The sequence below is a fragment of the Diplotaxodon limnothrissa genome, unplaced genomic scaffold (genome assembly GCF_057381915.1).
Source record: "Diplotaxodon limnothrissa isolate DT_005_m unplaced genomic scaffold, D_limnothrissa_male_GT1.1 unmapped_scaffold_4, whole genome shotgun sequence".
Lineage (NCBI taxonomy): Eukaryota > Metazoa > Chordata > Actinopteri > Cichliformes > Cichlidae > Diplotaxodon > Diplotaxodon limnothrissa.
In genome coordinates, this window is record NW_028188558.1 from 1,212,501 (window position 1) to 1,226,846 (window position 14,346).

A 14,346-nucleotide genomic window follows, 5' to 3' on the forward strand; every position below is an offset into this window, starting at 1 on the left:
TCATCATCAAAGTGTCAATCAATGAACAGATGATGGATCAATAACTGCAGCTGGATTGTGTTTGTTCTCTCCATCAGATTCCTGTCAACTCACAATCGACACAAACACAGTGAACACAGAGCTCCAACTGTCTGACAACAACAGGAAGGTGACACATGTGGAGGAGGTTCAGTCATATCCTGATCATCCAGACAGATTTGATGGTTTTAATTATCAGCTGCTGTGTAGAAATGGTCTGACTGGTCGCTGTTACTGGGAGGTCGAGTGGAGAGGAGACGTTTTTATATCAGTGAGTTACAGAAGCATCAGAAGGAAAGGAGTCAGTGATGACTGTTTGTTTGGATACAATGATCAGTCCTGGAGTCTGTGCTGCTCAGATGATGGTCCTCGTTACGTCAGTCACAATAACAGACAAACATCCATCTCCTCCTCCTCCTCCTCCTCTGTCTCTAACAGAGCAGCAGTGTATGTGGACTGTCCTGCTGGCACTCTGTCCTTCTACAGAGTCTCCTCTGACACTCTGATCCACCTCCACACCTTCAACACCACATTCACTCAAACTCTTCATCCTGGGTTTATGTTTCCCTGGACTCCTGGTGGCTCAGTGTCCCTGTGCTGAGTGGAGTGTAAAGAGTGTCTCCTGTTACAGAAACACTCTGACTGTTGAACAGATAGTTCAGTCTGTACATGTCTGTCTCTTTCACTCACAAACACGTTTTCAGATTCATGGATTCAATCAGTTGATGTTTGAAACTCTTCTAAATGATTCCTTGTAAACTTCTTCAGTCACAAACAAACAGGAAGTGATGTCACATGTGTTCCTGTCCACACAGCAGAATGAGTCTATTGCTGACAGTGATGTACAAACAGAGTGAGCATTTCTGAGGCCCAAAATAAACTGAGTAGTTCACTGAATGAACAATGGACTGTGAGCTCAGTTCCTTCATCATTAGTATGGATTATATATGTATATGTATTATATTAGTATCATATATATCAGGTGCTGCTGCTTTCAGTCATTGTGCAAATGTGCTGTTTGTAAGCTTGTAAAGCTGCAGTCAGCTGAGACTGAAGAAGTCACCTGATCAGTGAGCAAACGTTTCTGAAAACGTCCAGATGAACAGAATCAACCTTTTGGGATCAGCCAGCAATGCAGCATCATTGTTGTTCAGCTTCAGAGGTTTGCAGGAATGAACTGATGACCAGAAACAGCTGCAAAGTCCAAGAAAATACCAGCTGGAGTTCAGCTGCATTTGAAGAAGTCAAAGAAAAGTAAGGATGGCAAAGGGCGACGTTTTCTTCCAAAGAGCTGCAAACATGGTCGACGCCTCATTAGAAGAATCATCTGGACATTTGTGAGGAACTCTAACCAAGAAAGCAACGTCACACAGATCCAACAGACAGTTTCCATGACTGCAAGTGTTGAGTGGAAAAATGCTACATTGCATTATTGCATCCTCTCACCACAGGAGGCGCTGTTGGCACCACTGATTGCTGATCAGCTGTTCTCTGATGATCTGATTGATACTGTGAATAACGGGACTCACTGAACTCTGTGACACAGTGAAGATTACAGAGTTTAACTTCAACATCTGACTGACGTCACACAGACAGAAGGATGAACCAGTGAGGCACAGAACACAGTTACTGGAGATACTGGATCAGCTCCATGTGAACCTCTGATGGAGAAGCTGCTGCGCCAGAGAAACATCAGGACATGACAGCAGCTGCACTTATCTAACAACATGTAGCAGAGCTGATCTATGTTAGAGGATCTATCACAGCAGCTGAAGCCAAAGTCCAACACTGGATACCAGCTGAGCCTGTGCTGAGTGTAGTGTTACAGGAAAAGGGCAGAAACACTGGTAGCTCCCAGTGATGCTGACTGGGGCACAGAGCTGAATGATGCAGCATCAGGACACTGTTTCAGTCTGACTGACAGAGAAACCTGTAGCTGTATCTACATGTGAGGCAGAGGCCACACAAGCAGCTTTCTATGTTTCACAGTGACTGAGATCTTCAGTGGGGGTGGACATGCTCCTGTACAGACCTCTGAGGAGAACCAAGGTGCAGTCAAAGAGTCCAGTCTGTCCTCACAGATGTGAACATGTGCTTTCATCAGGTCTGCTGTCAGCTAGCAGGCTCACATCAGAATCACTGTTCCTGAAAAACACAGTCTGTGTGACATCATCAGTCAGCTGATGGTCCCAGATCTGAATGGTTTCTGTCTCTACTGAGGAAGTCAGAGAATATCACTGAGGTGTGGATCAGGTCTGAGTGAGCTGTGGAGGGACAGCTTTAAACAGTCCACAGGTCTCACGTCCTGCTCAGTCTGCTAGCAGATACCTCGTATTGTTCCAGATGTGCTGACATCAGCAGCAGCACAGCTGTGTGATACCATGAATCTCAGTTATTGATCCAACACACAGTAAATACAAAGATCAGGATTTCTGAGAGTAATCATTATGAGTCTGAACACATGATCACTGAATGTTAGTCTCCACAATAATAAGCTAACACAAGCAAACACAGCTTTCAGCTCTTATTTTGAAACTGGCTTATTTAGAGAGCTGTGATGTGAGCGTGCCTGGCTCTGAGGCACTTGGGTCAGCCTCTGTTGTTTAGAAGTGTTACAGACTGTGAATGACACAGACCTGTCAGTTTCCATGTTTGTCTGTAACACAGCTCAGGGCTCCATGCTGAACGCATCCATCCAGTGTTATTGATCCAGGACTGATACCAGCATTGGGATCAATACTACAACACACAATCACATGTGTCCACGTGATGCAGTTTGAAGAGCAATCAGATGTCTCTGTATGAGGAGGCGGGGTCACAGGAGGTTCACAGAAACTCTGCAGCAGCATCATCAGCTCACATGGAAACTTTGATGATTCACTTCTGTGGTGTTTTTACACAAACACGTCACAAAATTAGCTCCACCTGTTTTGTGAGCTTTGAGTTTCTTGTCTTCATCCTGGATTCTTGTGTTGCTGTTTTTACACACAGCAGATATTTCCTGGTTGCTTCCTTGATGACCACATGAAGCTTTCTGAAGCTTGGATTGAAAACGCTTCATTACTCAAAGCTTTCCAACACAGGCCTCTGTGCTGCCATCTGGTGGACAAACATGTGAAGTGCAGCGTGAAGCTACAAATGAAACTGCTTCAGCTACGTTTATATATAACATACTATAACCTGTATAATGTGGAGATCAGGGAAATTATTTTGTTGCTACTGTTAATAATCATCATCATTACCATTGCATTAATAATATAATCTACAGCATTGATATTGCATTCAGATGTTTAAACATTTTGGTACCCAATTAGCCTTTACTACAGGTGCAGTTATAACCACTTTAAACTGTTGAGTTGAATCTATGATCTTAAATGCTTTTGAATGCTTGTTATAATCTTAAGTGTGTATGGGCTGATTCTGTTGATTCTGAGTCCACTCTGTGCAAAGTCTTGACAGGAAGCTGCAGGTTTGCAGAGCGTGCTTTTGCAAAAGTGAAACTAAAAGCAGAGTGTAAGTGCAGCTTATTCTGAGGAGCTGTTTGGATGATGCTATTTGAATAACCAGGTTGTTCATTATTATCTTTTATACTTTTATATTCTTTTATTAAGCTTCTAGTAGAGGTTCTTGATTAAAACATTTATTCAATATACTACATATATAGTTTTAGTAAACTGCTAACACATTTGAGAGTGGCCTCTGTTTGACTGCGAGCGTTAGTAGGTGAGAGGTGACACAGAGTGCCAAGTGAGGTCGTGACACACACACACACATAGTAGATACATTCAGTTATAGGTGAGAGGTTAATCATGTTTGCTTGCAACTGCGGGCGTGCAGAAGTGGTATCTTACTGCAGAGCATGGTCTGTGGTTTTGGAGAAGCGGCAGTCAAAAGGTTGACAGGAAACATCTGCCATGAAGATAGAGATAATGTTCTTTTCAAACTGTGTTAAAAGTCATTGTGGTTTTGATTTGACGTATGTATGTATGTATCTGTGTGACGTTGAAGGGGCGTCATTAAATTCAAACCCCGATGGTATAAAATATCTGTTTATGCTTTGATTAGTCGGAGATCAGCGCTGTCTGCGTACGGCGCTGGTCCCCCCACGCCTGTGTTCATTAAAATCAATTGTTTGACCAAGCTCTTCTGGACCTGGTTGTTTGTACTCTCCTTCCTCAATATTTGAACCTTAACAATAACTATATGTATAGTGTGTTATGTAGGTTTTAGAGCTGGGGGTAGAACTGCTGATGGCCTGGTTGTTATTTATGTTCCCCATGGTTCACCAGCTCTCACACAACATCAGCACCAATGATCCACGTCCTCATAAACCTCTGAATCAGGTCCTGAAGCAGTGACGTCCTGAGTGAAGACCTCACTGATCACATGACTCTGGTCACCTGGACTCAGTGTTTCTGAAGCAGTGTGCTGGGTTTTTAAAAATACGTGGCTGCTGCCTGATGTTGGGCCCACAGAGGAAGACGACTCACTCGCTCTTCTTCACTTCCTCCTTAAACATGTGGAAGGAGAGCAAAGTGCTGCCAGACTCTTATTTCTGACAGGAACAGAAGAAACCACAGCAAACTGGTCCAGTTCTTCATCTTCATCACAATTTGTTTATTTCTGATGGTGTCTTCAGTCTGAGGTTTGAAGTTTCCATGTCTGTGTGATGTGTGGTGTGAAGGCTGCTGGTTAAACTGGGACTCACTGTTTAAAGCACTGAGTGCTCATAGAGAGATGCTCCATGAGTCCCAGTACAGACTACAAACATGGTGGAAACTTAGCTTTGATATCCACACACTCTGCACGTCTGTGAGTAACTGTGATGAAGATGTGCAGAGATCTGTGTCCAAACAGGAGAAAGACTGTAAAGACTCTGTGCTTCTAACAGCCTCTGTTAACATATGTGAGGCTGTTTGTTGTTGTTGCCATGGAGCTTTGCACTGTTTGGGTCAGCAGGTCATGTGACCAGGTTTGTTCTGCTGGACGATGGTTCAGTGTCAGGTTTGTTTGCATTCATCAATAAATATCTAAAGAAATCAAAGACTCCATGTTTGTTCTTTCATCATGTGACCTCTGCTCATCCATCTCTGTGTGTATCAGGATACATTTGGTTCATAATACACAGAAAAATCAGAGTTATTACCTGTAATAAATGTGAAAGATTCCTGCAGTGATAACCAGGCAGGACTGAAACACATCCAAGCTGTCACCACGGTAACAGCACCGCCCATCCACAGGTGAGGGGAGGAGCAAAAAGAGGGACTTTGACCATTTTATACTAAAAACACTCAACTAATGTTTCTAATATGAAACAAATAAGCCCACATTAATGTGAGCGTTTATTAAATAATAATAATGATGATTTCCTCCTGATCTCATTTCCACAGCAGAGAAAACTGTGGTGTATATTGAGGTGGAGGGTGTGGTCTGTGGCTCAGGTGTAGAGTGAGGGTGGGGTGCACCACAGCAGCATGCTGGGACTGCTGAGGGTGGAGGAGGGAGTGATGATGACATCAGAGCTGCAGCACAGAGACCAGTGAACACACAGTCTGTTCATCTTTGCATAGATACAATATACAGCACAATATTGAATGACAGACACGCTGTGGGAGCTTCCACAGATACACTGACGTCAGCATCCAGAGTCCTCCTGCTGCTCCCCCCTCAGAGCCCCGTGATCAGCACCAACACATTCAGTTAGATGACAGAGTCCAGCTGCAGCTAGAATCAGCTCCCCTCTGTGAACAACAGCACAGCGTCAGTGTTTCACACTCAGTGAAAGGAGGAAACAGCAGAAGAACACCATGTGTGCTACGTTTCCCAGGACACACTACAAACTGCACAAATACAGAGCAGCACGTGGAAGGACCTGGAGCTGCATTTACAGAGCTGCAGACAGCGTGATGTCCTGTATGGACAGGTGGAAGGAAGCAAGTCCTCAGCTGGAACACTCGTGTTTGTCCACAGACAGGAAACACAGCAGGAAACTTCCTCACAGAAGTGCAGCTCATGGATAACACACTTCCTGTCAGTCAGAATGAGGCTGCAGCCAAACACAGAAAGGTGTTTTTGTCCAGATGAGCCCAGAGAAGAAACACGAGTGTTCACAGACATCAGAAGCTCAGAGAGGTGAAACATGAGGTTGGAGTCCTCGTCAGCATCCAGAAGAGCTGCTGTGAAACCCTGAGTACTCATGACAGACTCTGATGGCACAAACACATCATGATTCAAACAGAAAGACAAACATGGAGCTCCTGATCCTCCTGCATGAGAACAAGCTGACATGAGCGCTGTGTCTGAGAGTGTCTCCCTGTCACAGTGACAATAACACAGCTGCTGCTCACAGTCATTAAACTGACCTGAGGTCAGCTGTGCTCCTTACATATGAACCATGTGACCTCACATCAGTGCTGTGGATGACTGTAGTCATAGAAGAGTAGAGCTGTAGCAGGTGGTGTGAGGAGGAGGTGGTGTATTCTAGTTAACGCAGTACTGAAACACTCCAGCAGAGGGCGCTGTTAAGTCCTTATTGTAACACAGTTACTGTGTGCAGTTAGACTTCATACATAATCTGCACTTATTTCCATCAGACATGCTGTCAGTAAATGATTGGTTTCTATTGATTCTACTTCCTGTTGACTCGTTTGATGACAGTGAAACAATCACAGCTGATTGTGTGATGATGTAAACTGTCACTGTTACATTCAGTGTGTGTGACATAATGTTAGTGCAGGCTGATAACAGCCTGGTTCTGTTAGAAACACATGAACGTGTCCATAGATCAGTGTGTGTTTAACATGAGAGCTTCAGCCCTGCTGATGTGTTAAATAAAGACATGCAGGAAAACTGATGAGACTCTGAAATAACTCTTTATATTTATAATGTAACTCTGCATCAAAAGAACAACAAAGGATCCCAGACAGGTTTCTGTGAACAAAGACCATTCTGATGTTTCTGTGTTTCTAACACTTTGACATTATTAGTAAACAGACTGCAGTGAGCAGCATTTATAAAGAGCTTCTATATAAAGATATGACAGCTGTTTGACAAGTTTATCACTCTGTGTTTGGACCTGATCAGTCCAGCTGTTTACTTGAAACATGTTCATTTACCTGTTCTGTTATATTCATGTTCTTGTCTCTGTTGAAAACACATTTTAATGTCCCTCAGATTTTTCTCCCAGATGAATAAATATAAAAATGACACAAACTGACTGCAGCTACTTTTTGTCCTTTCTGTCAAAAACCTTCATGTGACTCATGAGAGACACGTTTCAGCTGTTTGTGACAGATCAGAGGCCAACAAGTCATTTATAACACTTTCCATCATTGTTTAAAGTTCTCAGTGTTTCTGTGTTGCTGCGTATAGGATCTCCCAGCATCATCACTGTGCTGTCCAATCATTGTGTGCGAGGTTACCCTTATAGTGCGATGTGTGTTTGCACAAAGAGAAGCATGTGTGTCAAATATAAATAAGCACAGAACAGAAACAGCTGCTCGTTTCTTCTGTTTAGAGTCAAGTTAGTGTTTTGTGTCTTTGTTTGAGGCCTGATGTCGAGCAGAGGTGTGTGTAACTGCACTGCTCTGTTATATGTGTGAAGTGTGTGCTTCTCTTCAGCATCATCTTTGTCACTGCTGATTCCTTTGTGTCATCATGTGTTGAGAAGAGAGAACAGTTATAACGGAGGAGCAAAAGGAAGCCCTGAAATCTGCATCCAACAAGGAAGTGTTGGCTCACCAGTGATCCCAGCAGAGCCACTGGTTTGGCTCCAGTTGTTCTAGATTCAATGATGTTGTTGCTACAGATACATGTCAGCATCTTTATTGAATTTAATATGAAGCAGAAATGGTGTCATTAGGAGAAGAAGAGGAGAACAAGTCCGGCGAGGAGGCAGCAGCTCTTAAAGATGAAACAGCAGCTCAGCCCTGAGCTCAGAGAGCTGCACATGAAAAAGCTCCTCAAGCAGATCCTGTCAGAGGTTTGTCATCAACAGGAGGAACTGTTCACATCATAGGATGAAGATGCTGTCAGCTGGATGAAGAAGGTTATTTAATGCAAACGTTCACACTGAAGTCAAATTGTTGTCGTGTTGAACAGATTCATGTACTGATCGTCTCCAGAATGTTAGAAGAGCTTCAATGAATCATTAGAAACAACTTACAGCTGCACAGCTGTGTCAAACACATCTGTGTGTCATTGTGGGATTGTTGTGTTTCTACATGTGACACACGTCTAAAACATGCACACAATCTGAACACAAACAGGGACTCATGTGTTCCCACAGCCAGATGCTGAGAGCCATTTCCTTGTAGTCCTGTGTCTACATACATGAACCATTAGATGTTATTGGAATGATTGTCAGCTCTGATAGTTTCATGTGTGTTTAGCTGGACGCTGTTTGATCCTCGACATGTTTAAAGGTGTCCAGTCCTGAGACACTGGGGCTGGAAACAGCTGTGATGTCATTGGACTGTCACACAGACAGAAGTGCATGAAGTGAGCAGCCGAGGAGCCGCTGATGTTTTGGATTCAACAGCATTTGAAAGGTCGACACAGACACATTTGCACACAGAAAGCTGAATCTGTCATATGCCACAGTGAACTCACTGTTCAGTGTTTTTCAGGAAGCTTCTTAACTGCCTCTGCTGCCAAACAAGCAGCTGATGTCCTTGAGAAGAAGCTGAAGAAGTCTTCAACAACAAATACAGGAAGTGGACTTTCAAATACTAGATTCACTTTAGACTCACAGAGAAATGACTCAACCAGCTGTGTTTGACTATATGAAAGGTCAGTGTGTGTCTGCACACAGACTGTTGTGTTGGACTGTTATTCAGTTGTCTGCTGAATGTTTTCAAATGTCTGCATCTCAGCTGTGATGAGGCTGGGGGTCATGGGAGGCCACCGTAGCAGCCTCTTCAACATCATGACATCATCATAAATGCTGCTGGACTGTCTGATGGGCTGACGGTGAAAAAGCCGTCGGGAAGGAAACAGAAGACATTTCAGAGGCTGCAGCAGATTTCTTTGATTCGGGGCCTTTTTCAGCTTTATTGGACAGAGCAGTGAAGATAAGTGACAGCAAAGCAGAGAGAAAGGGGGCGTGGCCCGGGTCAAAGCCAGGCCAGCTGCTCTCCACCTCGTGGTCACCTGCTCATCCTAGTGAGCTCCACCAGCAGCCCTTTCACACACTTTACACTGTCAAACACTGTGTGTGGACCTCAGCTAACAACAGGCTGCATTTAAGTCTGGACTACATGCTTTTATATTGTTTTTATTCCATCAGCAGCTCAACATCATGAGCAGCTTTGACATAAAGACATCAAACTCAAGCTGACTTTAAACTACTTTTAATACAGGGGCTCAAAAACAACAACATCTTTATTATATATCAGGACAGAAAGTCATTTCATCTCAAAGGGAAACAGCTTTATTTGGAATAACCAGCACTATCAACTGGTTTGGGATCTCCACCAGTTTCATGTCTTTGCAGCTTCTCCAACAAAGTTCCTGTAAAATCAGCATGTTTGTCTTTATTGGTTTGATAGTGATTGATTATTCAGTCCCAATCTGCTGTCATCTAAAGAACAAAATGATGTTTCTATGAGTCACAAAGCTCCAGATGTTGTCGGCTTCACAAAGAAAACAAAGAACTTAAACACAAAGTGTTTGGAGCCAAAATGTTCCCAAGCTGCTCTTTTTGAAATGGCAGAGGTACAGTGGTGTCTAACAGCACACTGTGGAAGGCAAACATGTTATTGTTGGATGAAACTTCATGAATCCTTTGTAGATTTGAGCTGTTGGAGCCTTTCTTTTCTCTTCAGGTGTACAGATGCTGAGGAGGCAGGTGAAGCAGGTGGAGCTGTTGTGATGCTGGCAGAGGGTGTGTCTTAGTAACTCTGTGAGGCAGAACTGGATCCAACATTGTGGATGTGTTGATGTTGGAGCCATTAAGAGTCTCTGGCCACACTGTAGGATTTCCCTTTGATCCACTGTGGGGGCATTTTGGAGTCTGTCAGTGAAACTCTTCATGTTTGTGTTTGACTCCAGTTTATAGAAACAGAGAAATGTGTCATGCTTTTGTTCGGCCTCCACAAATACACACATTTGTTCATTGGTTGGACTTTTTGGAAGGAGACACATTGAAAACCATGTTAATAAGATCTTGTTGTTTCCTGTGGATCCGACACAGAGAGTGGACTTCAGACAGAAAGCGTGGAAGAGATTTTAGAGGCCGTGTGTGGCAACAGGAAGTTTCTGTGTGTTTGCTGATCTTACATGTGGAAAACAACACGTGATGTTTGTGAAGTTCTACAATGATCATTGTTCTCACAGCATTTTGAGTGGGAACAGTTCAAACTGGGAGTAGTGGGAGTTATTTACTGATTGAAACAAGCTGAATGTTTCTGTGACGATGAAGATCAGCAGCTCAGCTGATCAATGAACTGACATCTATCAGTCGTTTCATGAGATGAAGTCATCAGCAGACATTTGTTCTGACTGTGTGATGAATGTCAGAACGTCAGGGCTCTGCTTTACTCACTGCTTGATGATCATTGGCTCATTGTTGAATCCAGGGCCCAGTCTGACCTCTGACCTTTGCTGCAGGTCTTCTGTGTTATCTCCACTTTCATGTCTGATCTTCTGCTGTATCGTCCAAAATAAACATCTGGATCATTTCCAACACTTCAGCAGATCTTTAGTTTGGGCAGTGCAGCACAGAATAACACATCTTGTACTATACTGCCCACTTCCTGATCTTATTGGATCTGTGTGTGAGGTTGGTGAAGGAAACACATGTTTACTGAGTGAGTCGCTGCCATTAGGAACTAGTTTTTATATCACAGCCTGGAAATCACACAGGACCATTTCTGCAAGTGAAAAGTCGTCATTGGAGGAAAATGATTGTGTAGTTTGTGCGACTGAAGAATTGTCCCAACTACATGTGCTGCTGACCCTTGACCTTTCCTTTAGGTGCACAGAGGAGTCTGTGGGAACATCCAGAACTGAGGCATCTTGTGTACAAACGTGTTCAGACCAGATGTCAAATGATGTCAGATGTCATCCGTGAATGGATGCAACTGTGGATCGTTCCAATAAAATGAGGCAGTTTTGTAAGTACAAGCCCACTACAACCCATCATCAACATTTTAAATTACATTATACATCTTCACTGATATAAAGCACCACTATTTTAACCTGATTCACTTTTTCCACCCTAACAGTTCATTCCTCAAATCAAACAAGATATTTGACCCTAAAAAAATGCATCAACAAATAATTTTGTAATAAAATATTTATTCTTCAACTTTTACAAGTGAAATCAAACAAGTGTGTTTAAGAGTGAAACCAGAGTGGAAGCTGCTCATATAGAGTCCAACCCAGGCTAAAGTAAGCTGAGTAGAGCAGCACCATCAAAGTGTCGGCTCTCTGAACACGGTGCAAGATCGCCATCTGCAGGACAAAACTAGTTTTTCTCGCCCTCCTCGTCAACATCAAGATGATGTCATCGTACAGCAACTGATTCCCTGTCCGTCTGGAACAAAGCATTTACATTAAAAAAGACATTTACAGAAAATACAAACACCAACAACACATCTCATCATCACATGATATTTTATTATTTATTATATTATATATTTTTATTGTACCATCAACATCAACAAATACCAGCATATTTTCTTTGAGATTGAGTAGAGTGAACCTTTCCCTTGGTTCACTTCCTGCTCGCAGCATCAGCTGACCTCTGACTTCCTGGTTAAGGTCTCTCAGCGTTGACTGGAATATCAAATCGGACTCACACCATGTTCTTGTAATGTGGTCATGTCTGTCAGCTGTTTGAAGAGCATCTCTGGCCTAAACACAATAGGAAGAACAACAACACGGCTAAAAAAAAAACAACACATTTCCATATTAGATGAAGGGCGCCGTAACTGGAAATGGTAACATTCATCTGATGCTGCTTTGGATTTATCTTCTGTTTTAGATCAACTTTGATCACTTCGACCCATCTTAAGTCCGTTTGTTCTTCTCACTAACATCTCGTATGATTTCAGATCCCTGCTGTTCCCCAGCTGCCCTGTAGGTGGCCTCAGTGTGTCTCACACCATTTACAGATGATTACAGGTCGTTTACAGTTCAAACAGGTCCAACATAAGAAATATGCAGAAAATATCCTGCTATAACAGTTTGGGTCAAAGTGCAGATGTTCCAGATGTTCTGAGTCTGTCTGTGTTTCATGTTAACATGTAGATGTTGGACCAAAGTGAAGCTTTTTGATGTGACAGCAGGAATGTGAAGTGTAACTCTGAGCTGTAGGAAATGAAACTAAACGCACTTTTTCTCCTTTATTTATAGGAAAGTGTAGGAGAGCAACAGATGAACAAGCGTTACTGTAACAGGAAACATCAGAGGACCTGTATGTTCATCATCATCACTGTTTCCTTGTTCTGTCACAAACACACAACACTTCCTGCTCTCTCTCTGATGGATCTGATTGGCTGTTTCATTCACAGGAGGTCAGGGCGTCACACAAACAGCTTTAACTGCACAACGACACACTTTAAATCATCTGCAGACAAACCTGTGTGTTTGATTTATGAAGAAATAATAAAGACGTGTGTACAGCTGTCCATGAAGCAGCTTCTCACACAAACTCTGACACTTCAGCCACTTTAATTCCTGCAAAGCTGCGTAATAAAGAGCTGTGACTGCTATGAGCTGCTGATGATGACTGCATGAAGCTCTCAGCTGAAGCTTCTTTCATTTATTTTAATGTTAATGTCGCCTTTTTAAGTCTGTGTGAGGATTTTAATGACACACATTAAAGGAGCTTCTTTGATTAGAACCAAATTCATGTTGATTTTCAGCCTGAAATGATAAAAACTTTAATAATTCTGTTTATAATCATCAACCTGGAGACTAATGAAAAGTATAATAGTGAAAAAAAGCCTTTATTATTTGAGTAATGCCTGAATCTGCTCAGAGACGGAGACAACACAGAGGTGTTGATGACAGTTTGACATTAACTGAATTAAAAACAAAGTGCTCTTATTGTGAAAATCTGCCTCCTACTTCTTTAAATCATTTTTATGTATTTTTTAACCTCACAGTGAAACATTGAGGCATTAATCTGACACAGTTTGATCAGCAGCTGTGTTTTCACTGACGTTTCACTTTGATTTGTTCAGACTGAGCAGAGAGGATCGGTTCTCTGTGTGCGCACTGCTGAGAAACACAAGCTCATTTCTGCTGTTTCATGAAAAGTGTTATGGAGGAACAAGAAGTTCAGCCTCTAAACTCTCAGCGTGAGGACTGAGTGAAGAGTTTCAGAGCAGAGAGTTTTGGCTCACAGCTTTTAGCGTCTACACAAAGAGACGATTACGCACTTGATCTGAGAACATCTCCACCTCCTACAAACAAACTCTCCTACGAGCAGCTGTCACAACCACAACAGGCAGAAGACTGGATTTCTTCAGGTCAGATTTCATGCAGTTTGCATAAATTGTGTGTCACAGACTTTGTAGTTCACATTTGTGTGACTCGTTTAAATCTTCTCCTCCTGAAAGTGAAACTCTTACAAACACATCAGGCCACAACCTGCTGCAGGTTAATGATTGATCTGAAGGCAGCTGACCTTTGAGCAGGAACTTGTGAGTCTTTTATTGTGTTTAGCACTGCCAAGTGCTGGCCTCTGCTTCCACCATCACATTTACACTGGTAGGTTCAGCACTGCTGCCTGCTTCAGACTGAATCCAGCAGCACAAAGACACAAGTTAATAAAATCAGCATCTATTCCTTTATCACTGCTTTGTTACAGAGGAGAACAACGCTCCAGTAACGCGTAATCCGATTACTTTTTTGAAGTAACGAGTAAAGTAAGGGATTACTATTGCAAAAACAGTAATTAGATTACCGTTACTTTCCCGTAGGAACGCTGCGTTACTGCGTTACTAAAACCGTGATTTTTTGCGAGAATGTCTCACGACAGTGACGTAAGCGAGTGCGCCGTTCGTGACAACAGCTGTGTGCAGATCAACAGTGGATCACATATCGAGTGCAGAGAGAGTATGAGCGTGCAGCGTTTAAAGCGTGGAAGTACTGACCTTACTTTGAGTTTGATTCCATAAAAAGTGACAAAAACATTAGTGTCCGCTGTGCGTGGGAAGAAAACTTCTTTTTACAGCGAAAAAACCCTAAACTTCCAACAAGCACCGAGTAGCTACGACGTAATGGGAAACTCACAGAGAAACTCACGGATTCTTCCACTGACCGCGGCACACCTGCACCAGGGTAAACCTCCGCCTACCCCACTCCTGCTTTACAGGT

At 42.8% G+C, this 14,346-nt stretch overlaps 1 protein-coding gene across 1 annotated transcript in view; it reads left to right on the plus strand.

Moving 5' to 3' along the window:
• LOC146606847 (protein NLRC3-like) overlaps window positions 1-14,346 on the plus strand; it is a 1,106,670-nt gene that overhangs the window by 823,782 nt on the left and 268,542 nt on the right. Inside the window, exon 11 of the mRNA XM_085349215.1 lies at window positions 78-619. Coding sequence (XP_085205341.1) covers window positions 78-619 — 542 coding nt within the window. Of the gene's footprint in view, window positions 1-77 lie in introns of the transcript that reaches the window.